Here is a 27,577-nt window from a genome sequence, read left to right as displayed (position 1 = left end):
TCGAATACAGACGTATGGACGTATGTATATGGAAGGAGCCTAATACTATATCCCCTGCTTCGCTAAACGCACGGCAGGGGACAATACAAATGACATAAATCTGTAAATAGCAAGAGCACCACTTCAGGTTCTGTTTGATATATCTACCAAACCGGACGGACGAACAAGGCGTTGACTATATCCCCCGCACTACATGCAGAGGGGATAAAAATACAGCATGGATGTTGTAATCCATCAAAACAAACTGATAAAAGGTAATTCTATTCCTTTTCCAAAGCAATATATTTTGTTAGATATATTGTTTTAGAGTACTGGAAAAACTTCTAAAAACAGAAGATTTAAGATTATTAACTCACCATTGGTGGGCACAATCATTATCTAATTTCAACTTTCACATGGTAAAAATGTTTTGAGTTCAAACTTTCAAATAAAATCTAACCCTGTTTGTTGTCATGTCCAAACAAAACAGAACTTGCAAATCAGTTCTTGCGTAATACAAAGATTTATTGACCATAATGTAAAATAAGAAGTTAAGAAATATAAAAATGTCAAGGCACAACAGTGCAAGATTGTATAAAAATACTTCTACACTATAGTAACATAAAAATGAATAACAGCATAAACATAACTAATATGTGTATCTGATAATAGATGTATGAATTAAAGCAAGGTTAAAATAAAACATAAACATCACAGAATGCATTTATCAACTTTTGGACAACCTTCCCCTAAATCATCCCTCCAAATACAAACATGTTTGGTACATCAAGACACATGCCCCTTGGTGACTTGGTTTAACATTCCCAGGTCAAATTTCAAGCAGTGAAACCTCAGCCAGATCTAGTAATATGGAAACCTCACATTATGGGTGATTACTCCATTGAAAACTTGATAATCTGGACTCTTCTGAAGGTGGATGACAGTGACTGCTCCTGTCTGGATTTATGACGTTTCATTCTATACAGGGCATCTCTGTGTAAATTGTCCGTTACATTCTTACAAAGGACATTACTGGTCAACTGCTTCAATATCTGTGCAATTCCTCAGTCAGGCAAGGATGTCATGTTTATTTCCTATGCTATGATGTGTACATATGATACTCTTTTATTGACTCTACCTCTCTGAGTCTAAAATAGTATCAATATCCTTTTGGCCTGCGACCCCTTCAGTGAAGCAAGATAAATTGATTGAGAGGCGGCTTCAGGTGATACAGTTCTTCACAGATGTATGGCAAAATCAATCTGAAGAAGGCTTAGAAGGCTTAAAAAAATTGATTGTGCACAAGATTTGATAGAAACAGCAAGGCAGATGTTATCTGATGCATTTCTTAAATAAGCAAAACAAACAACATGTTGTAAAACAAAGACAGAAGTTAATGGCTTATCCAAAGAACTTTCTGAATTGTCTTCGCCAGTCTCTCCTAATGAAAATTACATAGCGACTGTTTCTGATTATCAACATATTGATATCAGTCTCTCTAAAATCAGCTGACATTTCTGTATACTCTCCTTATCATCCATCTTCAGCTCTTATTCAGTGTTCGCCTTACTGTCTTCTTCAGTAGATGACTGTTCCATCATATTGGATAACTTATCCAACAAGTCCTTAGCCTGAAATCAGAAAGGAAAATAATACAGAGGTACTAAAGTTCAACTTGCTCAGTTGTAAGAAGAGTCAAGACAGTCAAATAATAAAAACAGCCAAAGAGTCCTTTTTCAAACATATTGAAGTCAGAAACAAGCTTTTTGAAGGAAGCGGTCATAAAGGGAAGCGATTAATAAACTGTGTCTGTTTCATATATACCCACAATGCTTAGTATTATTTGTTTGTTTATGATTAATAATATGATAACAACAATATTCAAAACAATACCATTACAAAAGAGCAATGGTAATAGTATGATGGTGGTTCTGCATAACTTCCTGCTAGGGGGTTATTTCTATGTAATGTTGCTCCCAGCGTCCAGTAAAAATAATGATCCCCGAACGGAGACATCGTTCGATGTCCCGACTAGCTGTCCAGCCTAGGCCCGTTAAATTCGTCTAGTGTCTGACAGCCGGTCCCGGCAGTGTGATTGTAGAGTGCTGGACTGACAATACTAAGGCCCAGCGTTCGAGTCGGGCTAGCGTTGGAAACTTTTGCAAGCCGAGTGAGGTTTGTAAGTCATGCCAGCGTTCCCCATGAGCGTTCTACTGGTCTAGATAGCCCCCATGTTGTAGGTCACGTCAGCGCTCATAGTAGTATTATGGTAGGGGTTCTATTACAGGGTACCCTGTGGGCTTATTTTGGCTTAATTCCACTCCCAGCACCCAGTAAAAATAGTGATTTTTCAGCGGGAGACATAGTTCGATGTACCGACAAGCTCGCCAGCCTAGACCCGTTTAATTCGCAGAGTGACCGTCAGCCGTCCCGCCAGTCTGATGGTAGAGCGTTGGCCGGAGAATCCAGCGTCAGAAACTTTTGCAAGTGAGGACCCACACAGCGAGCATTCCTACATCGGTGACCAAGGTAAACAGTGTGACGTCATCAGCCTAGCAACGGCGCTCTTACCCAGAACCCAATTGCTAAGCCAAGCAAGATGGCGTACAAGTTTGGTAACGGCGCTCTTACCACGAACCTCGTTACTAAGCCAAACAAGATGGCGGACGAGCTTGGTAACAGCGCTCTTACCACGAACCCTGTTACTAAGCCAACCAAGATGGCGGACTAGCTTGACAATGGCGCTCCTACCCAGAACCCTGTTGCTAGGCAAAGCAATATGGCGGACATGCTTGGTAACGGCGCTCTTACCACGAACCCAGTTGCTAAGTGGCTACCCAACCTAGCTATGCCTGATAAAGCGCCACAGTGTTTAGACCGGGAGATAGATGTTGACTATTTTTGTCAGATATTTATAAGAATCTCATTTTTAGAGAGAGAGAGAGATGGCAAATACCAACAGCAAACTATATAGTTCCTCAGTCTATATATCCTGTGTCCATCGAGGTCTTTTTTGTTGACTGTACTTACTTCTTATAATACAAATTTCTCTTCGCTGTCGCCACACTTCCATGCTCCTTGCATAACATCAAAGGGGTTCGACCGATGTATTTTGGCTAAACGAGAAACCTCTTTTCCGAATAGCGCATTTAAATTCGAATGGATGCGATTTCGACCATTAACTTCTAATCCGAGCATTAAATACTGTAAAATTTATTTCTTAAATCAGAAATCCGAAGAAGTTTTATCAAAATGCCGTTTCCACGACGAAAAAACAGTGGGCATTTATCGATCCGAACACGGACACAGCTGTAGCACAGCTTCAGCAACAATATCCCGAATATCAATTTAAAAAACAATCGGATCATAACGCAAACGTGCAAATTCGTAAATGGAAAGAAAAACCGATTACGGATGATCGGTTACAATATATGCCCGATGCAGAGGGCAAACCTATTTTACTGCCCGAAGAGTCGAAGTCGGTTTTATTTCAGTTACTCGAAATTTTAGAAGAAGCGTTTCACTCTGCCGTTAAAGATGCCATAAAAAAATGTTTAATTATCGTGCCCGATAAATTACCTGAGCGTATTCCCAAATACGCGTTAGTGTCTTCTTCCAGTAAAATATGTAATAGTATCCAACGACGTATAGCTTTGTCTTCGGATGAATTTCCCGGTGTATGACTTCCAAATCCAATCACGCGTATTAAAATACGCGAAGATTCCCCTGGCAAACGATTTACGTCCATCGTAGCTTACAATAAAACCGAACCCATTTACGACGACGGAAAATTAATCGCGTATAAAGAATTGGTCGACGAAAATGGCATTCCCGCAGTTACAGCTCCTATAAAACAACACATTAATGTGTTGGATATTTACGACGACGACGGCAACGAAAGAGTTAAAGCTTAGTAATGTCGGCACACCGTTGCTAAGCTCGGTCGCCATCTTGTTTGGCTTAGCAACGTCGGCACACCGTTGCTAAGCTCGGGCGGCCTTCTTGTTTGGCTTAGCAACTGTGCTCTTGGTTGGAGTTCCGTTGTCAAGCTCGGGCAGCCATCTGGCTTGCTGTCAGTCACTAGGCGAATTTAATGGGCCTAGGCTGGACAGCTAGTCGGGACATTGAACGATGTCTCCGCTAGGGGATCATTATATTTACTGGATGCTGGGAGCAACATTACATAGAAATAACCCCCTAGGAGGAAGTGATGCAGAACCACCATTATACTACAACTGCAACTGACAAGTTGATTAGATTTAAAAGAAAAACCTGACTTAAATCTATCAAGTTTCATATTCTGGATGTGAAACCCACCATGGCAGCCAGACGTTCATCATTCATGCATAGAACCTTGCTGAGCATTTCCTTGGCAGTATCTATGTTGCCACACATCAGATTGGCATAGCCGGACACCAAGAACAGACCGGGATTGTCTTTTCTCCACCTCGAAAACATTCTTGGAGTGCACAAGGATTTCAGGGTAACGCTTCAGCTTGTTCAGCAAGTCAATCAACTGAGTCTCATAGGCCTAATACAGAAACACATCATGTTCACTTGAAAACCCAGTAAGAGTTTATGTTGTATATATACTTGTTTATAACATTGCACTGTAGCTCACCACAATATACAGTCACCTGATCCAAAAGTCAGCAAAGGTAATGTTTCCTAACAGAAAACACATGTCTACAGCATCATGTCTTACATACAGAAAGCTCCATACTTCCAGCTTTCATAATAGGATATAAGTATCTTCCGATGATGTCTGTCCCCCAAACATTGAGGAAGGAATCAAATTCAAGACTAGCTTGCCTCAGTTCTAAAATTAAGTATTGTTCTGGATTCCAGTTGAAGTTTACTTTCTATATTGTAGACATATAATTTGAAATGAGAATTAAATTTCTGGGATGTTTAATAACGCAAGTGGTAACACACATGTGACACATTCAATTACAACATATCAGTGACACCACACAACTGATGCCATTTTGAAGACCTTGCAAGCTTGTATTAACCACATCATGTGTGAGTTGTCTGTGGCATAGAGGTGAGACCTGTACAGAATAAGGAAACATACAAATGTTCCTTTACTTATTTCCAGATTTTCACCCACTGTGCACAATATAAAGCATGCAAAGAAACCTAGAAAAGAGTACAGGAAGACTTGTACTTTCATGTGTTCCCTTATTCGTTTCCATCAGTATATATTCATTTGTCAGCTATGTATAATACTAGTATATACTTCTCTTCAAAAGTTTAGACTCACTTAAAACAGTCACTATATGTTATGTATATATATATATTGTTACATCGAAGATTGATTTCTCCACTAACTTGGGGGAACCAACTGCAAACTTTATGCAGATGAATTGTACGAGGATCATGCATCAAATTGCTGAAAAGCATGTGCAAATATCCTGCATGTGAACAGCAGCGTTGTGGTGTAAAGTTTTGTTAAGAATTCGCCAATTTTCACTGAATTTCATCATTTACTGAACTCATGACAATAATTTTTTCAACGTTATGGATTTGTTTTACAATACATCAGTTCATGTGTAAACAGTACCTTTAAACAGTATGAAATATTTGGCAAAATTTAGTTTAGAACAGTTGCCTGAAGTAAGTACCAGTAGCTATATTTACACTAGTGAGTCCAAACTTTTAAAGAGAAGTATATATAATGCATTTATATGGTGCCTGGTATCCAACTCAAAGCTGTTCAACAGTGCATCACAAAGTCTACGAATATTACCCCAGATAACCCAAGCTGCCTGTGAGGCGCGAGAAGATTAATAGTCACATGTCTTATCCCACCCATTTTTCTGCTGGGTGAATTTTGAACCAACTCACTTGCCTAAGGTGAGACCATATGTATCACATATGCTTCGTTGTGGGGCAGGACTGAAGTCCAAGAAACTCTCAGGAGTCAAGCTGCCTAACGCGGTCACCCATCCCAGGACTCTCTGCGCTCAATGTTGCTTAATTTCAAATGATTTGTGACCTGAGCTCTATCCACAGGACCACACACCACAAATGAGCTAATGAAATGAGTCTTTGACTAAATAATGGCAAAGAAATAGGCCCAACTGCACGTAAAGCATCTTACATTGAAGCATCGGGCAGAGCTGAGAGTCACATGGCTATGGTCTATGTTGCCAGACATTAAACAATTCCTATATTTAACTGCAAAAATCAAAACATTGAGCAATCGCTTTGTCCTGCCAGGGATATGCTAGCCATCAAATGTTCTTCAATGGTTTGTCAGAGCACTCGCTTGCTGGCATTTCTCTCAAGCATAAATAAATTCACTGCAAGGTCTGGTATGCTTCATGAATGAACTCACAATATGGTTTAGTATGCTTTATGAATTCACTTACTTTATGGCCTGGTATGCTTTATTGATAAACTCATAATATGGTCTGGTATCCTTTAAGAATGAGCTCACTACATGGACTGGTATACATGAGGAATATACTCACAATATGGTCTGGGTATGCTTTATGTCCAGCTTCCAGCACCTCCACAGCCATATCATCTCTACCTGCATCAGTGCACCATTTTGCTGCAGCATTGTACACTGCCGTGTTGTAGTCAGCGTTGATCATGGTGGGAAGCAGCTGCAGCAACTCCTCGGTTGCGCCAGCTGGAATCAGGTGCTTCACAGCTTTCTGCTGACACAAGGTGGCATCACCAGGCCAGCTGCAACAGTGAAGAGTGATTTGGGTTCAATGTTCTTCAGTAAAGTTGTAGTACATCAAGGCATGACAACTTTATGTGGGAGGGAAAGGGGCAGACAAATCAAACAGTATTAGAACCATTCTCAGAATATCCTTACATGAGCTGGAGATTAACTCTGCATTGCAACATATTGTATTTAGACCACTTTGTGGCCCATGGCACCCTGATGAAATAGGTCAAACATGGGTCAATAGCAAGATTATCATTGACACCAATGTTCCTGTTTGTGATAACACCATAAAATGTGTCTTTGGTTGGGACTCAAATACACATGGATAAAGATTTCAGCATGAAGAATTAAAACAGTTGTTATTTTCACATGTCTCTTCTTCCCTAAGAGTTCATTATAGTTTGGTACAATTTCCTAGGTTTGACAAGCATTGCGGACAAATATTAACAACCAAACATTCATGAACAATGATTTTTATCTGCATGATTTCATTTGATTTTGTTTAGAAGAAAACAAATTTACCCTTTAAAATGACATAAATGATTCTTTGCAGAATCATCACACTGGTGACATTATACTCCAGTAGATATAATCCACTAATCAAATGAAATATTATCATAACTTGTGCAGTTGCATATGTATTAAGTGGGGCAACAATTTTGCCCCAGAACTAGTAGATATGCTGGCAGTGAGGAGGCAATCAGTCGAAAATCAAAAGTTTTATCCCGATTACTGCCCAAACAGGAATTTATTGCTACGATGTAATTGAGGTAAGGTATTGAAAAAAATATGGGCTTCACAAATTGTACCCAAGTAGGAAATCAAACCCTGGCCAACACAGACACTTTACATTTTTGGCTACACCAACACTCCACTACCGAACTAGGAACACCTTCAAATACACTGACATGGTAAGTCCATGGTCCAGGGTCAGGTGTTGAGGCCGGGGCTGATCCCGGGGCTGGAGGATGTCCATGAAGTCCAGGATGAAGTAGGAGACCGGGTCTGGATCATGCTCCAGGAGCACAAGCAGGACCTGCTCAGCCTCCACATAACGCTTGTTGTTGAATAGGTACTGTAGGATCTCATTACTGACGGTCTTGATACGCTGATGGACGGCTTTGTTGCGGACAAGGATATCAACTGTAACGTTGTAAGTTCGTCAGTTTGCATTAATACTACGATGAACAGCATTTCAAGTAGTTTTACTCAAAATTCAGAAAACTCTGCACTAAAGTGTAATACAGAAGATGGTGCAGAGTTCACAGACGACTGGATTTTCAAAACAAAATATGAAATGGAGATTTTTATACTAATTGTCTTTTGATACATAGATGGTATATGGCAAAACTGCCAGAAGTGAAAGTTGTTTTGTTCTTTAGTCATTCAAGATTCATGGTATCTGAGAATACGATGATCAAACATTTTAACATTTGTCAAATAATCAGGTCTCATAAAATACAGTGCTCTTTATAGTGAGATGACAACCTGAATAACTGGGTAGTACTAAATACTGGATACAATTCTATTTCTGACTTCATACTTATCTAGGCAATATATGCCAAGGGGTAAAAACATTATACAGTGATAAGGATCCGACTTTGCAAACCCATCAACCACAGTGATTCACTCACACGGAGGAACTCTATTCCACACAGTGACAAGGATTCCAATATGCACACCCATCAACCACAGTGATTCACTCACAAGGAGGAACTCTATTCCACACAGTGACAAGGATTCCACTCTGCACACCCATCAACCACAGTGATTCACTCACATGGAGGAACTCTATTCCACACAGTGACAAGGATTCCACTCTGCACACCCATCAACAACAGTGATTCACTCACATGGAGGAACTCTATTCCACACAGTGACAAGGATTCCACTCTGCACACCCATCAACAACAGTGATTCACTCACATGGAGGAACTCTATTCCACACAGTGACAAGGATTCCAATATGCACACCCATCAACCACAGTGATTCACTCACATGGAGGAACTCTATTCCACACAGTGACAAGGATTCCACTCCGCACACCCATCAACCACAGTGATTCACTCACATGGAGGAACTCTATTCACACAGTGACAAGGATTCCAATATGCACACCCATCAACAACAGTGATTCACTCACACGGAGGAACTCTATTCCACACAGTGACAAGGATTCCACTCTGCACACCCATCAACAACAGTGATTCACTCACACGGAGGAACTCTATTCCACACAGTGACAAGGATTCCACTCTGCACACCCATCAACAACAGTGATTCACTCACACGGAGGAACTCTATTCCACACAGTGACAAGGATTCCACTCTGCACACCCATCAACAACAGTGATTCACATGGAGGAACTCTATTCCACACAGTGACAAGGATTCCACTCTGCACACCCATCAACCACAGTGATTCACTCACACGGAGGAACTCTATTCCACACAGTGACAAGGCATCCACTCTGCACACCCATCAACCACAGTGATTCACTCACATGGAGGAACTCTATTCCACACAGTGACAAGGATTCCACTCTGCACACCCATCAACCACAGTGATTCACTTGCATGGAGGAACTGTATTTCACACAGTGACAAGGATTCCACTCTGCACACTCATCAACCACAGTGATTCACTTGGAGGACTGCACTCCACACAGTGACAAGAATTCCACTCATTTCAACCCATTATCCACAGTGACTCACGGACATGCAGGAACAACGTTACTCCCTCATCATGCCTTCCCAGCCGATACAGGATCATTGCCTGGTTCTCCAGGAACTTCCGATACTGGAAGTCATCCTCAGATATTTCATTCAGCTGAAAGGGAATATTCAAGGGGAACTAAGCACTGATAAGTTTGCCAACTCTCACAAATTGTTTTAAACAATATTCGATAAATACTCTCCAACTCTACTGAGTGTAGACTCAATACCATGACAACAAACGCTGCTTAATCCAAAGAGTAAACCACACAAGATATAAAACTGAATAATACTTTGCCGCTGTTACAGGTCATTGGCTCCCTCCCTCTGCAAGCCGTCTGCGTTCTGCTGTTTATTTTGTTGACAGTTACATAGACAAATTCTTTAATACAAATGCATAAAATCGGTGATTTACAATGTCTGACAAAACATCCACTTGCACAGTTTGAGATCGATTGGGTCATTGGATGAAGAGATATTTACAAAAAAACGGGTCCACATGCATTTCATGCCAAACTATAGCTGACTGTTACTTTCAGCCAACTTAGTAAAATGTTGATATTAAGGTGAGGTGAGGTGAGGTGAAATTGGGTTTAACGTCGTGCTTGAGAATATTTCGCTCATATGACGACGTGCATGCGTGTGTATGTGTATGTGCGGCTGCTTGTACTAGCCCAGACTTAAGCTGGTTTTATAGTGCTAGCCCACTGAGATACCATGACGCAGTGAAGCATGAATACCCATCTCAGACACATTATACTGACTCCGAGCCGACCAGTCCTTGTTGTACCCATTAATGCCGAGCGCCAGGCAGGGACCAACAAGTACCATATTTTAACGTCTTTTGGTATGACGCAGTCGGGGATCGAACCCGCGACCTTCCGCTCTCCGGGCGGACGCTCTAACCACTACACCACGGAGGCGGTCGATATTAAGTGATCTGGGGAAAAAATTAAAGGTATATAACAGGATACTGAGGACTTTCGAGGACTGTGTGTTATAATAATGGATAATTACATTCTGATATTCATTCCTTCAACCTGCAAATCTTAATTATGAAACATGAACATATCTTTCTCTAAACACTAAACCTTCAGAAATACCTTATATATTTCAGTGGTTTTGATATTGTATTCCAAAGCCTTCTCGTAATTTGGTTTTTCACGATAAAGCTCAAGCGTTGCCAGGTTGCCATAAGCCAAAGCCACATAGGTATGTTCCCAGCCAACCGCTGCCGCTTTCATTTCAAGGGACCTACAACACTCGAAACAAGAGACCTACAACTCAAGACATGGACCCATGGCCACAATACAAGACATGGACCTACAACACAAGATAGAGACAAACATCACAAGACAAAGATCAATAACACACAACAGAGACCTACAACACTAGACAGAGACCTACAACACTAGACAGAGACCTACAACACTAGACAGAGACCTCCAACACTAGACAGAGGCCTACATCACAAGACAAAGATCAATAACACACAACAGAGACCTACAACACTAGACAGAGACCTCCAACACTAGACAGAGACCTCCAACACTAGACAGAGGCCTACATCACAAGACAAAGATCAATAACACACAACAGAGACCTACAACACTAGACAGAGACCTCCAACACTAGACAGAGACCTACAACACTAGACAGAGACCTACAACACTAGACAGAGACCTCCAACACTAGACAGAGACCTACAAGACAGAGGCCTACATCACAAGACAAAGATACAGATCAATAACACAAGACAGAGACATACAACACTAGACAGAGACCTACAACACAAGACAGAGACCTACAACTAAAGACAGAGACCAACAACACAAGACAGAGACTTACAACACTAGACAGAGACCTACAAGACAAGACAGAGACCTGCAACACAAGACAGATACCTACAACACAAGACAGAGACCTACAACACGAGACAGAGACCTACAACCTAGACAGAGACCTACAACACTAGAGAGACCTACAACACAAGACAGATACCTACAACTAAAGACAGAGACCAACAACACAAGACAGAGACTTACAACACTAGACAGAGACCTACAAGACAAGACAGAGACCTGCAACACAAGACAGAGATCAACAACACTAGAGAGACCTACAACACTAGAGAGACCTACAACACTAGAGAGACCTACAACAATGAACAATATGAAATGAATTATGTCAAGAAAGACAAAGTAGTCTGAACTGACTTCCACATCACCTAAGGTGGTATATAGTCTTACCTGAAATACATCTTCTCTGCATCATCCAGTCTGTTTAAACGACGGTAACACAGTGCAATATTGGTCATCAAATTTCCCAATTCATGGTATGTGCTTCCAAAGTGGATCTTCTCCAGGCCCTGAGGAAATCACAGAAAAAAACTTGTTAACCAAATTACCATAGATTATTGAATGCAGTATGCATGCAGATTAAGATTGAGTGATTACATATGGAAAGATAGTGTCTGCCCAGTACATAGACAAACCAAATTTCCTATGTTGCACCATGTAGACAGGTTGTTGTGGTGAGGTTCTGACAAGTAATTATCCTCATTGAGGGAAAGGATACTTAAGAATGTTTGTTAAATTACTTCATTATAGTGATATTGTTTCACAATATTTTAAAACTATTCTTTCTTTGGTAGAAGCATTTGGAAATGATGAATATGTTTGGGGGTCATTAGTCAACATTTCAACGACTGATAGAAGTTGTATTTCATGAAGCTTGTATCCGTTCTGTTAATATCAAGTATCTATATTGACTTTCATATATGGTAAGTTGTAATAAAATCCATCTATTAGTGGACTATTTTATGCCCAATGAATTAGTTTGTAAGATATTGTAATTTTTAAAGTAAAATTGATATTTTATACTTATCCTGACTCATGATCTTTTGCTTATCTCCCTCTTCTATGCGAATGGTAGTGGAACACTTGAATTCTTTGTAGTTCCCTAAAGCGGACGTAAAAGTACACTCACCCAAGAGTTACCTCCCTTTTCCCGTGCAAACAGTCATGTGATCAGCCTTACTTGTCACTCTCTCCTGATTTTCTGCCCATGCACTTGGATCTACTAGGAAATCTGAAGTGTTTCCAGCGGGGAGGTTTGGGAGGGCTTATCCTCATGAGTCAGGATAAGTATAAAATATCAATTTTACTTTAAAAATTACATATTCGTCCTTAACCTGACTCATGATCTTTTGCTTATAGAATCCGACGGATTAGGGGTGGGTCAGGCCACTTCCTGGATTCATCAGCTGTCCTTAGATAAGTCCTGTATCTACCCCCATGGGAACTGTGTAACGGCATTTCCTAGATCCTATTCTTCCAACATCCGTAATAACTCGGGGGGGCCCCCGTGTCGAATCTAGTCCAAAGTCCAGCGCATGTATCTCAGACATTCGAGCTGCCGTGCCTGGGGCAAGTAGAAACAGAGTTTTCTGTGTGAGTCGCTCGAAGGTAGTCTGTTCTAGAGGTTCGTAGGCATCACTCATGAGATGAATTACATTCAGATCCCAGGCTGGCGTTCTGAATTCTTTTGCTGGTCCTCCAGTTTAAAAGATCGCAGCAGAGCAAGTAATTCTGGTACTTGATGCCAGACTTCATAGTGACCACTGTACTGATGGCTGTCAGATACATAGATAATGTCGAACCTTTCAGATGTCTTGTATGTCTAAGATGACATAGATATTCCGGCACTTGAGGATAAGAAGCTTCCATAGCTGTGAAGCCTTTCCACCTTGCATAGTTCTCGAATTTCAGCCATTTGTCGTCATGCAAATTGCGAGTAGATCTGCATAACGCTGGGGTTACTGCTTTCACTGCTCTGGCGGAGTATCCTCTATTCTTCAAACAGGTTTTGATACGGTCCACAAGTGTAGCTGGAACAGTGTTGGGTTCCTGTGGACTTGCTTGGTGTGCAGATGTCTGAGTAGGTTCGGCCATTCTGGTAACTTGATTGTTGGACTTCTGAGATCTTCTATTAGATCTAGGAACCAGACTCACGTTGGCCAATAAAGCGCGACCAAAGTTAGTTGTAGCCCCTGCATCTGTCTGATCTTCAGCAGTACCTTCGGTAGTAAGATCAGGGGTGGAAACGCGTATGCGTATGCGTGCATCTGTTGCCCAGGCTTGGGGATCTGGTACTGGAGAGACAAACGTCTGTAGTTGTATGTGAGCTGAAGTAGGCTTGGTGATCTTGTTGATCCTTGCCGATTTATGGAGAATGCCACTGTAGAGTTGTACGTGTGGACCATCAGCATTCTGTTGATCAGCGAACTGGACCATAGTTGTATGGCGTTGATCACAGCTTTTATTTCTAGCAGATTGATGTGAAGATCTTGTTCCGTTTTGGAGCACTTTCCTGATGCAACTTGGTTGTTGAGATGCGCACCCCATCCCTGTAGCGATGCATCTACGTAGAGATGTGTGTCAAAGACCGGCTCTTGTAAATAGGTTCTTCTGCCGACATACGACCTGTGAGTCCACCAAAGCAGGTACCTTTTGAGATTGTCTGGTAGTGAGATAGGGTCGATGCTGTCCAGATGTTTTGCCAGGAATCGTTGCAATGGACTTAGTTGCAATCTTCCCGTGCGAGTCAAGTCCTGCGCTGAGGTTAGTAGACCGAGTAGACACTGCCATCTTCGTAGTGTTAACGGAGAGATGACTGCTTGAGGAATCATGGCTTGTATCTTGACCCAACGATCTTTTGGGACCACAATTTGATTCTGCGTTGTGATGAATCTTATTCCCAGAAATTGAAGATCTTGTTTTGGTTCCAACTCTGACTTCATCAGGTTCACTAGCCATCCTAGTTGTGTGAGCAACTTCAGCTGATGTCTGAGTAGATTGGCATTTTGATGAACCTGTATGCCGTCGTCCAGGTAAAAGGCATTGTGTAGACCTCGATGATGTAGGTAGGCAACTATAGGTTTGGTTATTCGTGTGAATAACCACGGAGCCGACGATATTCCAAACGGAAGGACGTTCCATTGGAAGTGCTGACCTCTGAATAGGAATCGTAGATATTTTCTTGATTCCGGATGTATGGAGATGTGCAGATATGCATCCTGAAGGTCTATGCTGGCCATGTAATCTGCTGGATGGATGAGTAGTCTGAGTTGAGGTAGGTGGATCATTCTGAACCTGTCTGGTTTCAGTAGATAGTCCTGATTGAATTTCCGCATGTTGTAAATCAACCTGAATTTCTCTTTGGAATTCTTCTTGGGTACTAGAAAAATTGGGGAGTAGAAGCCTGGTGTGAGATGATGTTGATCTATTATCTCTACTGCATCCTTGGTTAGCAGGGCGTTGATAGCTTCTTGTAATTTATCTGCTTGCTTGTCTGCATAGTTGAAGACCATCGGTCTGAGGGTTAATGGTGGTGTGGCCTTGAGCTGCACTCTGTACCCTTCTCGCAATACTTGTGAGATGTAGTCGTCCTCTAGTATTCCCCAATTTTTCCAGTACTTTTGTAGACGTCCACCCACTGTCGATGGTTTTACCGGAACGGCTGGGGGTAGAAGACTACAGTCGTTCCGAACCCCAATTTCAGCGTCTAGCTCCTCTGGATCCTCTGGGAGTACTTCCTCTCCCTGAGTTCCCTCTGTAGTTTCCAGATGGGAGACGAAAGGATCCTTTGCCGCCTCTGAAGCTGGAGTATTTCTTCTCCTTAGCCTTCTGGATACCGAAATACTTCAACTTGCTGTTATACTTCTGTGAAGTATGACGAATGACATTGGCTAGAGTATCTATAGACTTGATGATCATGACTTCCCTTGTATCGTGAGTAGCTTCCTTAGCTACTTCATCTATCTCGCCTCCAAAGATAGATGGCGGCCCACGGAGCTTTAAGTAGTGATTTGGTAAATCTGGCGCTCCAGGAACAAGATGCCAGGAGACCTTGTCTCCTCATCAAGGTGATACCTGCCGACGCTGAGGCCAAATGATCCGATATGAAGTATTGGTCCTTCTTCTGAGTGAGCAGAGCTGATAGTATCATTCTATCTTCTTCCGAACTGAGGTTCTGGAACTTGTTAATCAATGCTTTATTGATTGCTCTGGATCTCGCTAATCCGACGAAGGATCTTCTCGTCACAGTATCAAGTTGGGCCAACCTTTTATCCTCCACCTTGTAGATCTTGTTCCGAGAATCGTTGACTAACTTCATATTCTCATCTAGGTCCGGCGCTCTCATTAAGGGGTCCATATGATGTAATGGAAATTTCCTTGCATTAAAGGATGGCAGATGCTGGTTCAGGGATCTAGTAGCTTTCTCAAAAGCCGTGCGTAGGTTTGAAGGCACCTTGGATATTGGTTCAATAGGAGGAATAGTAACTGAGTCAAAGTCGTCGTCGCACATCTTATATCTGTAGACTTCATCCACATCCTTGGACGGAGACTGTAAGTTGAGTCCATTAGCTATCCAAGCTGTAACCTCCGATTCTGGGAAAACGTAGTCACTCTGTTCATCAGATAATTCTTGATCTGTAGAGCTACGCCTTCGCGAATCATCCTTCTGCGAACCTTGCTTTCGCAAACCTCTATCACCTGAGCCATCCCTTCTCAAACTTCTCTTTCGTTATCTATCCCTTCTCGAACGTCTGTCTCTTGAATCATCCCTTCTCGAACTTCGCTTCCTCATCAAACCGTCGCTCCATCATTTGGGAAGTAAATTGCCTCATAAATTCGCCTAATTCGAAGTTCTGCGTTGTCTGGAACTGAAGTGGTGTCGATGAAGCATTCGCGAAACACTGAGGTGCTTCAACTTCGCTATGTTGAGAAGTTGGTGGTTGGTCGTCAAACAGCTGGCCCGCTGTTGTGGTTCCCGGAGACGATCTAGTAGTCGTGGAGGTTGACTGCGTCGCCGATCTAATAGGTACTTCAGGTAGAAGTAACGGTGGTTCATCAAACACGTCCGCTTCGTGAGGTAAGATGATCTCCTCGTTGAACGACCTCTGATGAGTTGACTTGCTAGGTCGCGTAGATTTCGAAGCTGATCTAGTTACAGATGCCCTCTTCTGCATTGTGAATGATGAAGAAGCCTTCTTCTTACTCTGAGAGGGTGTCAACTCCGTCGTAGCAGAACTTTTCTTTAACCCCATAACAGACGACTGCCCCTCCAACGTACTTGACATAGCACTATAATTATGTATTTCTGCAGTAGCACACAACATACGGTTACCGGCTTGATCTCCAGGTTTATCAAACGTGACTTGTGATGACTTCCTCACCCGATCCATGGCACGTCTATAGATATAAGACAAATACTGATTAAATTGTAAATTTGATAAACCAATGCAATACGTACAACGCAAGGTGGAAGAACATGGCTTAATGCATGATGGGCATTGGGGGTGAGGATCAGCCACTGATAGCCGGTACCTGCAAACACTGCAAGATTTCATGAAATGTAAACAAGTTACATTACGATGAAATATGTCACAAAATACAGATAATTTCTTCAAAATTTGTACATATAATACAAAACTAGTTATAGCCAAATACCATACACAGCATAATTTCAATAAAAAGGATCTAAATATAAAGGATATATGCCGTATACGGGACTTCAGTGCTCGCCAAACCATCCACTTGGGTGAAAAGGGAGAGAGTGACAAGTAAGGCTGATCACATGACTGTTTGCACGGGAAAAGGGAGGTAACTCGTGGATGAGTGTATTTTTACGTCCGCTTCAGGGAACTACAAAGGATTCAAGTGTTCCACTACCAATCGCATAGAAGAGGGAGATAAGCAAAAGATCATGAGTCAGGATAAAAATACATAGATTATAGTTTTGTAACATAGAATGTTAGAGCTTACCTTCATGCAGTCTTCATATATTTGAATGGCCTCCTCATATTTCTCTTGATTCATGGTCAATAGTCCCAAGTTTTGCTTGCAGGTTAAGACACCGCTCTGTCTTTTCCACTTTCTGAATAATTCCTCAGATTTATTGTAAGCTTCAAAGGCCTACAAATAAAAGAGACAGATAATATCACAATATACCACCAATATAATGATTGGGCTTTGCATCTTTGTGTCCTAAATAATGTTTTCAATACAGTGTGAGGGGCTGGACATTTACGATAAGGGAAGGGGCTGTAGAGTAGGGCTGTAACGATGCATAAAACTATCAATGGATTGCAGTTGTTGAGTCTTTGATAGCAATTAATCGATGGTAGAAACAAAAACTATTGATGCATCGATAGACTATCGATAGTTTAGTAATAAAATGCAGGATGTTTGGGTGCAGACTTGCAGCTTCATTGAGTGTATATTTTAACTGTTTACTTGATCTGGGTTTCAAGTTTCTTGTCAGTCATTAAAAGAGACTGAAACTACTTCAACTTGTTTTTATTTCATATAAACTATACATTCATTTGGGAAATGACTTCAAATGAGACAATTCAAGGGGTTTCATGAAATAATGCTGCATGCATTTAAGAGTAGGGATATGGTAAATGTATTATTTTATACTTAACCTGACTCTTACAAGACAATTGCTATAATAATTGTCAACACATCAAAATTGTTTCATTCTAAATATATGGCTCAAATTAAATTATTCTAAATTAGACATATCACATGAAATACATTTTTCAAATCTGGAAGTTAATTAGCAATATATTTTTCCACCATCAACCACCATTTCTGTCATGAAAACATGTACTATATGAAAACCATATGCTTTCAATCGTGATCCTCACACAATATGCTCAGCCTGCATCCCTTAACACTATACAGAAGATGCTACATGCATACAGGTCTTTGTCATGTCTAACCCTGTCTGGATATGAGGTACTAGTGACGGATGGAGGAAATGTGGTCCTATATATTGGTTCTATTTTATGGCGGACAGTAATGAATCATCAAAAGATGACATATTCCCCTGTCTCCCGCTTATTTGCAAAAATCATATGAGTCCTACCCATTCACGGATCGTTTCCTCTAAAGATGTGTCAGCTCCCTAAGGCTGCCATACCCTAACCCTAAACCCTAATCCTAACCCGAAGGATCGTATTCTGGCAGCGAAGGGAGACGAAGCAATTATCGCGATATAGCGAGACAGTGCATGAGTGCAGTAGCACTATTGTGTGATAACTGCTCCCCATCGGCTGCACTCGGTAAAGTGCACTCTAGCCAAGAAATTTACCCATCCGTATACTGGCTGTCTCACAGTCCCTGAACCATATCATTTTCCCGATAGCCTAGTCCTCCCTGCAATGCTAAAGCCCTAAATGAAGCAAGTCTACATTTCTCCAGGTTCTGAATCTCTGGTGTCCCTGGGGCTCCTTTTCAATTTAAATGGGTTTATTTATTACAATCAAAATTAAGTATATTCAGAGACAAAGGGTTAGTCAAGACCAGCATATATAAGCGCACGTGGGTTCGCAGAGCAATTACTAAGATGGTATAACATGTACACTGCCTTTTGTTTAATTCCAGGAAAAGCTAATGGGTGCTACTAATTCATTGTGTGAAGTGTGAGACTGCAAGAAGCTGATAGCATAATGACATTGTGAGTCTGTATGATGATAGGAGGCTTTCTGAGGCCATGAAACTTGTTCAGAGGCAAAGAGATGCACAAAAGGTCTGAGACATCATCATTTCCAGCTATACCTACTCATCTTAGATGATTCTCTTATTAAAAATAGGATACAAACTTAACACAGTCATATCACTCAAGCTCTGAATTACATGGCAATTCAGAGGAACATAAACTCTTAGTTGGTGGTTACAGAACAGACTTCTAAAAGTCAAGTGGAATATTGGGCAAGTTCTTCATCCCAAGATCCTACAGTGTTTTCTGACACTCTACATCTTCTGCTTGTTCTTATATGCCTCTCTAAGGCCGAAGAATCTGGAATAAGTTTCTCCTAGTCTAAAGCACACAACTGCCCCTTACTGAACCTACAGGTACAAGTATAACTAGTGAAACATTGTTGCACAATGTACAACACTCCTCATAACAATGATGAAACTAGGGGTTTCCCCTAGGAGTCAAAATAATGACAATTTTAATATAAAAGAGAAACATAAATGATGAATATGATACTTAGATGTTAGTAAAAAGTAATCGGCAAACCAAAACCTGTTGTTCAAACTGATAATTTCATTGGGATTGTTTGAATTGAAACCCACAGAAGGTGCGAAAAATGAGTGTTACAAGAAGAAAATGTCTCCAAAAGAGATGATATTATCTCTTGATGAACATTATCATGTCTAGCAAGTTCATTTTGTGCTATTCCTACTTGCAGAATTGGATAATTCTGTTAAAACTTCCAACAACTGAAGCATGACATACCCACAGTAAACCCAATGTCACTGAAGCACAGCAGTAAACCCATGGTCAATAGTCAGTTTTCAGCAAAGTAGTATTGTGTAAGCATTATCTCACAATAAGGTTAAAAAAATTCAAGATAACATTATTTAAATGTGGTTATGGCTACTGGTATGTTTGGAATGAACAAAATGTATCTTGCCATTTTGATTTTATGAACTTTTTAATCATGAGAGGATATGATGTAACAGCTGCTGTCCTACCTTTTCTGTCATCCCTTGTAACAAGTAAGCCATACCAATACCGCTGAAAGAAGACGCTGAAGTACTTCATAAGTCTCTTGGTCATTTCTTTCATCCAGCATTCTGTGGGATAAACATAAAAATGAATTCTTTTAACATAAAAGTCAACTATATACATCTAACTGAAGAGCCCCTTTCAGCAATAGCCCATTTAACAGGTAATCAGTATGAATATAAAGTATAAAGGTGGAGTCCAGTATGATAATAATGCATTACTACAGTGCAAAAATACCCCATCAGTTTGATGCTAAGTAACACTGTACAAAATTAAGATAGAGATATGTCTTAAGAGCTGATTTGAAGTTCTTTGCTGCTATTGGTGATTCAAGTCTGGTAAAACAAGAGTATAAGGGTGGAATCTGGTATGACAAGAGGATAAGGGTGGAGTCTGGAATGACAAGAGTATATTGGTGGAGTTTGGTATGATAATGGTATAAGGGTGGAGTCAGGTATAACAAGAGTATAAGGGTGGAGTCTGGTACGACAAGAGTATAAGGGTGGAGTCTGGTATGACAAGAGTATAAGGGTGGAGTCAGGTATGACAAGAGTATAAGGGTTGGGTCTGGTATGACAAGAATATAAGGGTGGAGTCTGGTATGACAAGAGTAAAATGGGGGGAGTGAAATATGCCTATGTTTACAGTATTAGGCTATTATTATGTAATTTTTTATGTAAAATTGATATTTCATACTTATCCTGACTCATGGTTATTGGCTTATCTCTTTCTTCTATGCGAATGGTAGTGGAACACTTGAATCCCTTCTAGTTCCTTGAAGAGGACGTAAAAGTTCACTCACCCAGGGCTACAGATAAGGGGCGTACAGGCGTAATGTACGCCTCAAAATCAATTAAGTACGACATAATATAAGATTTCAAGCGTATCGTGTACGGACATAAATACTTTCGTACGTCTAACATATAATTTCTGTGCTTATCGTGCAAATGGAAATCTATTTCGGATAAATACTTGTCAAGTTTCTTTTGCGAAACACGATTTGACACATGAGGAAACCCCGACAGTAGGAACCCCTTGCGTTGCCATGCAACGATATGCGTCACTATTTTTCGATTGGCTAAAAACTGTTCCTATTTATATCCAGTCGGACCTGACATATCACACGTTCGCTCAGTTATTTCTCACGCTTCTTCAAATACAAATACATGGTTGGAAATAGTGATTGATGAATCGTCCAGACAAACCACATCACCAACTCGCTCACACAAAAACATGTCAGTACTCCTTCAAACTTCTCAGTACACCTCCACTTGCAATATGATGTGTAAGTACACTCGCACCCCCAAAAGTTATCTGGAGCCCTGCTCACCCATGAGTTGCCTCCCTTTTTCCGCTAAAACAGTCATGTGATCTGCCATGCTTATCACTCTCTCCTGAATAAGCCCATGCACCTGGGTTTGCTGGGAAACCCGAAGTGTCTTCTGCGGTGAGGTTGGGAGGGCTTGACATAATGAGTCAGGATAAGTATAAAATATCAATTTTACTTAAGAAATTACATATTTTTCCTTATCCTGACTCATGCTTATTTGCTTCCAGAATCTGATGGAATCGGTGGTGGGTCAGGCCACTTCGTGGATTCATCAGCTGTCCTTAGATACGTCCTGTACCCCCCCACCCCCCATGGGAACTGCGTAACAGCACTTCCTGGATCCTATTCTTTCAACTTCTGCCTGTCAACTTGGGGGGACCACATCTTGTCATACTTCTCTAAGAGAAGTGAATCTTGTAGATTCATGTGGATTTTAGATATACAGTCGAACCCCGTTTACTCGGACCCCGTATATCCGGAAACCCCGCCTTCCGGACGATATATATTTAGGTGAAACAAAACTTTCCTTCAGTAATTGTACTCGCTTAGCCAGACTCCACGCATCCGGACCCGGACGGAGAAGTTTCAAACCATTCCCGTAGATTTCCATTTAAAAATGATCCCAGTTATCCGGACGGAAAGATCTGGGCACATGTACATGTGTATGTTTCACGTCAGTATTGTATTCATTGTTAATCTCTCGGCAGGCATTTGATGTGAATTGATTAATTACCCATCAAAACACTAAGGACGCGTGTTAATCTCTCGGCAGGCGTTAAATGTGAAGTGATTACTTACCCATCAAAACACTAGAGAGTTATACTTCTCTAAGAGAAGTGAATCTCGTAGATTCATGTGGATTTTAGATATACAGTCGAACCCCGTTTACTTGGACCCTGTATATCCGGAAACCCCGCCTTCCGGACGATATATATTTAGGTGAAACAAAACTTGCCTTCAGTAATTGTACTCGCTTAGCCGGACTTACTTACCCATCAAAACACTAGAGACACATGTCACTTCAGTTGTGGCGATGAAGGTTCAGTGAATTTATTGATGGACTTGAAGAAATAAAACCAAGGAAGCAGACATCTATCATAGACTTTTTAAGGAAATAATGTGCTACATGTGATATCGAGTCAAGTAAGATATACAATGTAAAATGTATAACGTGAATCAACGTGCTGAAAGAAAGTTTATTGGTATCCATTTACGTGTTATGATTATATGTTTTGACTATTGACTTATTGATATACATACATGAATAAATTACCAATATACATTGTCAATACGTTTTGCTTGTTTGATCCAGTTATCTGGATGCCTCGCTATCCGGATGATTTTCGAGTGTAACCAAAATGTCCTGATAAACGGGGTTCGACTGTACTAGTATCTTCTTCTTACTAGTTATCTATAAACAACTCATAGATTATGATAAGATCGTTACCATAAATGAGTTGCGACCCCTTAGCGGACAGGTAAGATCGTTACCCATACAGAGTCTTAATTACTCATGCTAGTCTGTTCTAGAGGGTGCGCATGGACTCTCAACCAAAACTCTCCAGAGTGAAGGTTATCAAAAAGTCAACGTGATAAAGGGTGAGATTTCCAACTCAGCGTCTTTGTGGAACCGTTAGTTGTTGTGCTACAACAAGTGGCCCAAACTGGTGAATGCCGGAGTCTTCAGTGGCGATGTCTCTGAGGTAGTGATTGGCAAACACTGTGTCCGACTTCCAAAAGCAGCCCTCTATTACAGATGATATCGAGCAGCTTCCGTGCAAAGCGAGTGTGGACGCCAGTGCTCTGACTTCGTGTAGGTTGGAAGCTCTTGGAGGTTGTAGTCCTGCTGCTTTGTCAGCTCTTATCCAAAATGATATTGTCGTCTTTGAGACTTCTACGGTTGTCTCTGCTGACAAGGGGATGAAAAGGCACTTGAATTTTCTTCTCCTTGTTTTAGTCTTTTTGAAGATATATCTTCAGGGCTCTGACAGGACACAAGGATAAGTCCTGGGTGCCCTCTGGTCTGAGGATCGTAGATAGCGCTGGGACGTGGAACTGTCTGTCTGGTTGGCCAGGTAACTATAGATTGCAAATTTGATAAATCAATGCAATATCTACAACGCAAGGTGGAAGAACATGGATTAATGCATGATGGGCATTGGGAGTGAGGATCAGCCACTGATAGCCAGAACCTGCAAACACTGCAAGATTTCATCAAATGTAAACAACTACATAACGATGAAATAAGTCACAAATTACAAATAGTTTCTTCAAATATTTCACATATAATGCAAGCTAGTTATAACCGAAAACCATACACAGTGCAATTTGGATAAAAGGATCTAAATATAAAGGATATAATGCCGTATACTGGACCATCTGCTTGGGCGATGAAGGAGAGAGTGGGAAGTATGGCCGGTCACATGACTGTTTGCATGGGAAAAGGGAGGTAACTCGTGCTTGAGGGAACTTTTACGTCCGCTTTAGGGAACTACAGGGATTGAAGTGTTCCACTAACATTCCCATAGAAGAAGGAGATAAGCAAAAGATCATGAGTCAGGATAAGGAAAAATTGGTAGTATTTCAGAGGTGAGAAAATAATTAATGCAAGGACATTTTGCATCTATTGAATCCACATATGCAAAAACGGAGCTAAATGGTAAAATTAGTAAAATAGTGCCACAGTTCACCAGGACCTGTAGTCATCATCATGAAATGTCAACAAAACAACCATTTTAATTGTAGTAACATTAAACATACTCAAGCAATTAGTAACCTTCACCTTTGACAGTAGTCCCTGACACTGCTATGCAGCTGTACGCCTTCTTCATAGCGGCCAATGTCCACCAAGAGATTGGCTAAGGATAGCTGTGTGTCCATGGTCTCTTCAATGTTTTTATCATGTGACATGCCTTTTTTCCCCTTAACATTCTCCTGAAACAACAAGGGTAGACTGTCTCACATCACAGGAGCCCTGTACGTTCTCAAACTACAGAGCATATCTCCAGTTAAAGGGTTGAAATCCACAATGCCTACAGTTTACATCTTTCTTCATGCACTGTGTTACAACTTCATGACATGTTTTTTTTGTTATTTATCATTTATTTATACTCACCAGGAGTGCTTTGGTGAAAAAATCTAAATTCACGTGACACCTGTCCTGGGCAAATTCTCATTTGAAACCCTTATAAGTGTCTCTCAATCCACAAAAACTACAAGGTTTAGCCAAATATGGACATATGTTGATAGGTTTATGACAATCTATGCAAGGTTAACACTGACCAGTATGTTGAGGTGTCGCCGGATGACAATTTCCCTCCCATTTACACATGCTGCCAGGCTGAGGAAATTGGATAAATCTGTTAAAACGTCCAGCATCTGAAGCATGACATACCAAGAGTAAACTCAATGTCACTGAAGCACAACAAATGAGTTCTTACCTTGTACATACACTCATAGTCACTACAATCAACACGATCAGTCAGAGCACAGATTTGATGAGCATGCATTTCCACAAGCAAGTCATTTTGAAATAACTATTATCCATAATGAATAATATCACTATATAGTCCCACTGTAATACAGCAACACTGACCAGAAGACCTGGGGGTTCCTCGTCCTCCGCATGGTCCGGTATCAGCAGATATCTGTCGACAATGTACCGGTCCATGCTGGCCATATACATGGAAGTCACAGTGTTGAAGGACATATTTGTAGACTTCCACAGCTCCAGAAGGTCATACTCTCTCTCCCTGAGACACAACCAAATATTGACACATGACACAATCACTAGGGCATGACAGAAACACTGGATGACACAATCACTGAAGCATGTTACAGTCACAAGCATGATACAATGGCTGGACAACATTCATTCAAGCATGAAAAAAAAAACACTGACACAACACAATACTACATTTGTAAAGCATGACACAACGTCCAGTCATGACACAATAATTGATACAATTACTGCCAAATTATGGGCATCAAGAACTATCTTGTTCAGATTTATTTTCTGGGTTCTTGAAGACCAGATTAACCTACTTGACACTAAAACATTTAACAAGTGCAAAGTCCCTCTTTTGACAAGTAGGTGGCCCCATGTTCATTCAGGCTTTTGGGTAATAGTGGAGGTGCAAAGGTTGTTGTAACAAGCATTGTCGCTAAGGTGACATAATCCCTTGCCGTAAATTATCAAATCAAACTTAAAAAGTAATGAAAGTTTAAGATGAAGTTAAATGTCAACAAAACATGACCAGTAAACCTCTCTTGATATCTTGCTCTTTAGTTGTTCAAACACACACATATTTTAAAGACTGACTTTGACCTTGACATGAATGTCATAGTGTATGAAATATGCAAAAATGGTATTAAAGAAATTGTAAATTTTTTTATAAATTGTATATTTATATACTTATCCTATCTCACTGTATGCACCTCTCTCTTCTTCTACGACCATGTGTGGAAACGTGCTGTAGGCTAAGTTGAATCAAATCTTGCTGGCCTCTGACCCGCCCTGACCTCTGCCCTCACTCAGACATCAACACCTGTCAATCATCTCTGTAAGCGTGCCGCTCGTTCAGATGATCATGTGACTACCTGTGCCTGTCATTCTCGTCTTGGAGCTTCTAGTAGTCTGTGATGTGGGGCAGGTCGGGTGGGTCCTATCGCATGAGATAGGATAAGTATATAAATATACAATTTATAATAAAATTTACAAATTTTTAAACTTATGCACAATCCAACGGTTGGTAGGCGGTCGCAGATTACCCCGTTACTACCACCAGGAAAAACGCATAACCCAAGGAGGCCAGGAGAAAGCACCAACTCCCGATATGCAAAACTCCAACTTGAGATGGGTTTCTTCATGTAACCCCTTGGCTTACACAGCACAAAAACTCTAGGGAGTTGGTGCTCCCGAATTAATGTGGTTTTCGGCCGCAACTTTTGCAAGCAAAGGGCGCAGTTTGGTAAAGTAGGCCCCCACCCGCCCCACGGTTTATCAGGGTGACCCCAGTGAATTAAAGTCGAGGACCTTAATCTGGCCAGTCCTGCCTCGAAACTACCCCCACAGACCTGCGCTGGAAGGCGGTGAAAGAGGGAATAGTTCGGATGCTCAACTAGTTTAACGTTCAGTACCAATCTCCCTAACGTACCAAAGGTGAGAAAGGACTCAGGAGCAGAGCGGCTCGAAAACCATGTAGGTAATCGAAATCAACACTTCACTGGCGTAATTGCTCAGGCGTGAGAGGTCAGTAAGCCGGTGTCGATCATCTCTGTATGTAGCACAAGACTGGCCTCACAGTCTATCAAGTCATAACTAATGACTGTGCAGACACACCCTACTTCCATAGGAGAGAATAATCTAAACCCAACGGAAAAAAGTACTAAGACATGGATAACATCTTTTATTATGTACAGAGCAAAACCGACCAAGCAGGATTGCTTCATCTGCGAACACGAGCCGATGACAACTGCTGCGCCAGGACCAGGGGGCCTAACTGATGAAGACCTTCCACGTCTGTAACTGAGAGGTCCCTCAGGTAGTGTGAAGCAAACACCGTATCTGTTCGCCCAAAACAGCCCTCCATGATGGACTGCAGGGAACAATTTCTGTGAAGAGCCATGGTGGAAGCAAGAGCACGCGTCTCATGGGGCTTCGCCGTTGACAGTGGAGGCAGTTCAGCAAAGGCATAGGCACGCAGGATCGTAGTTCTCATCCAAAACGCCAAGGTAGTATGGGAGACTTCCGAGGTGGAGGCAGTAGACAATGGAATGAACAATCTCTTATGCAATCTGCGGAGATCCTGTGAGGCAGTTAGGTAAATCCATAATATACGCACCGGGCATAAGGACGGAGCCTCAGTGTCGTCTGGGCCCAAAATAGTGGACAGCGGCGGAATCGTGAATGTGCGATCCAGCTGACCTGGTAACTGATTCTTGGCAAGGAAATCCCACCGCAAACCAAGGAAAACTTTCGCATGTCTAGACCTTTCAAACCGTACCCGAGAGGCATCCAGAGCATGCAACTCAGAAATACGAGCCGCCGTAGCCAAGGCCAATAAAAAGAAGGTCTTAAAGGAGACATGTTCGAAATCTTTCTCCTCCAAAGGTTCATAATCAGCTTACGTGAGATGAGCAAGTACAACGGAAAGATCCCAAGCTGGAGGCCAGAACTTCCGAGATTGGTCAGCCAGTTTGTAAGACCGGAGGAGAGACTGGAGTTGCAGTCTGCAATAACTGTGTTAAGAGCCGCCAAATAGGTAGATAGCGTAGA

At 41.4% G+C, this 27,577-nt stretch overlaps 1 protein-coding gene and 1 long non-coding RNA gene across 2 annotated transcripts; one reads left to right on the top strand and one right to left on the bottom strand.

The window, feature by feature from the left end:
• On the bottom strand, positions 1-24,178 carry LOC124290904. The gene is made up of 10 exons (XM_046727748.1): positions 24,083-24,178; positions 19,937-20,038; positions 17,213-17,362; positions 11,633-11,751; positions 10,487-10,637; positions 9,384-9,498; positions 7,576-7,810; positions 6,459-6,678; positions 4,297-4,510; positions 1-1,610 (listed from the first exon to the last, which is right to left on the bottom strand). The coding sequence occupies exons 2-9, from the start codon at positions 19,967-19,969 to the stop codon at positions 4,316-4,318; spliced, it is 1,218 nt and encodes a 405-aa protein (XP_046583704.1). The 5' UTR covers positions 19,970-20,038; positions 24,083-24,178; the 3' UTR covers positions 1-1,610; positions 4,297-4,315.
• LOC124290911 lies at positions 5,867-25,545 on the top strand. The gene is made up of 3 exons (XR_006902085.1): positions 5,867-5,975; positions 14,656-14,660; positions 25,535-25,545. It is a non-coding gene; the product is annotated as an uncharacterized LOC124290911 (long non-coding RNA).
• The last annotated feature ends 2,032 nt before the right edge of the window (positions 25,546-27,577 follow it).

Source organism: Haliotis rubra, unplaced genomic scaffold, assembly GCF_003918875.1.
Source record: "Haliotis rubra isolate DU_JTF1 unplaced genomic scaffold, ASM391887v1 Scf1128, whole genome shotgun sequence".
NCBI classification, from domain to species: Eukaryota; Metazoa; Mollusca; class Gastropoda; order Lepetellida; family Haliotidae; genus Haliotis; species Haliotis rubra.
The sequence above is the reverse complement of the archived record's forward strand: the minus strand, read 5'-3'. Positions and strand labels throughout refer to the sequence as shown.

Bases quoted from the DNA above. Each gene is read 5' to 3' on its own strand.
- LOC124290904 (XM_046727748.1), bottom strand. From the start codon at position 19,969: ATGGCTTACTTGTTACAAGGGATGACAGAAAAG. The intron at 9,499-10,486 runs GTATTTCTGAAG...ATTCCCTTTCAG, and splicing joins AAACCACTGAAATATATAAG to CTGAATGAAATATCTGAGGA. The intron at 4,511-6,458 runs GTGAGTATATTC...TTTCTGTATTAG, and splicing joins AAGCATACCCAGACCATATT to GCCTATGAGACTCAGTTGAT.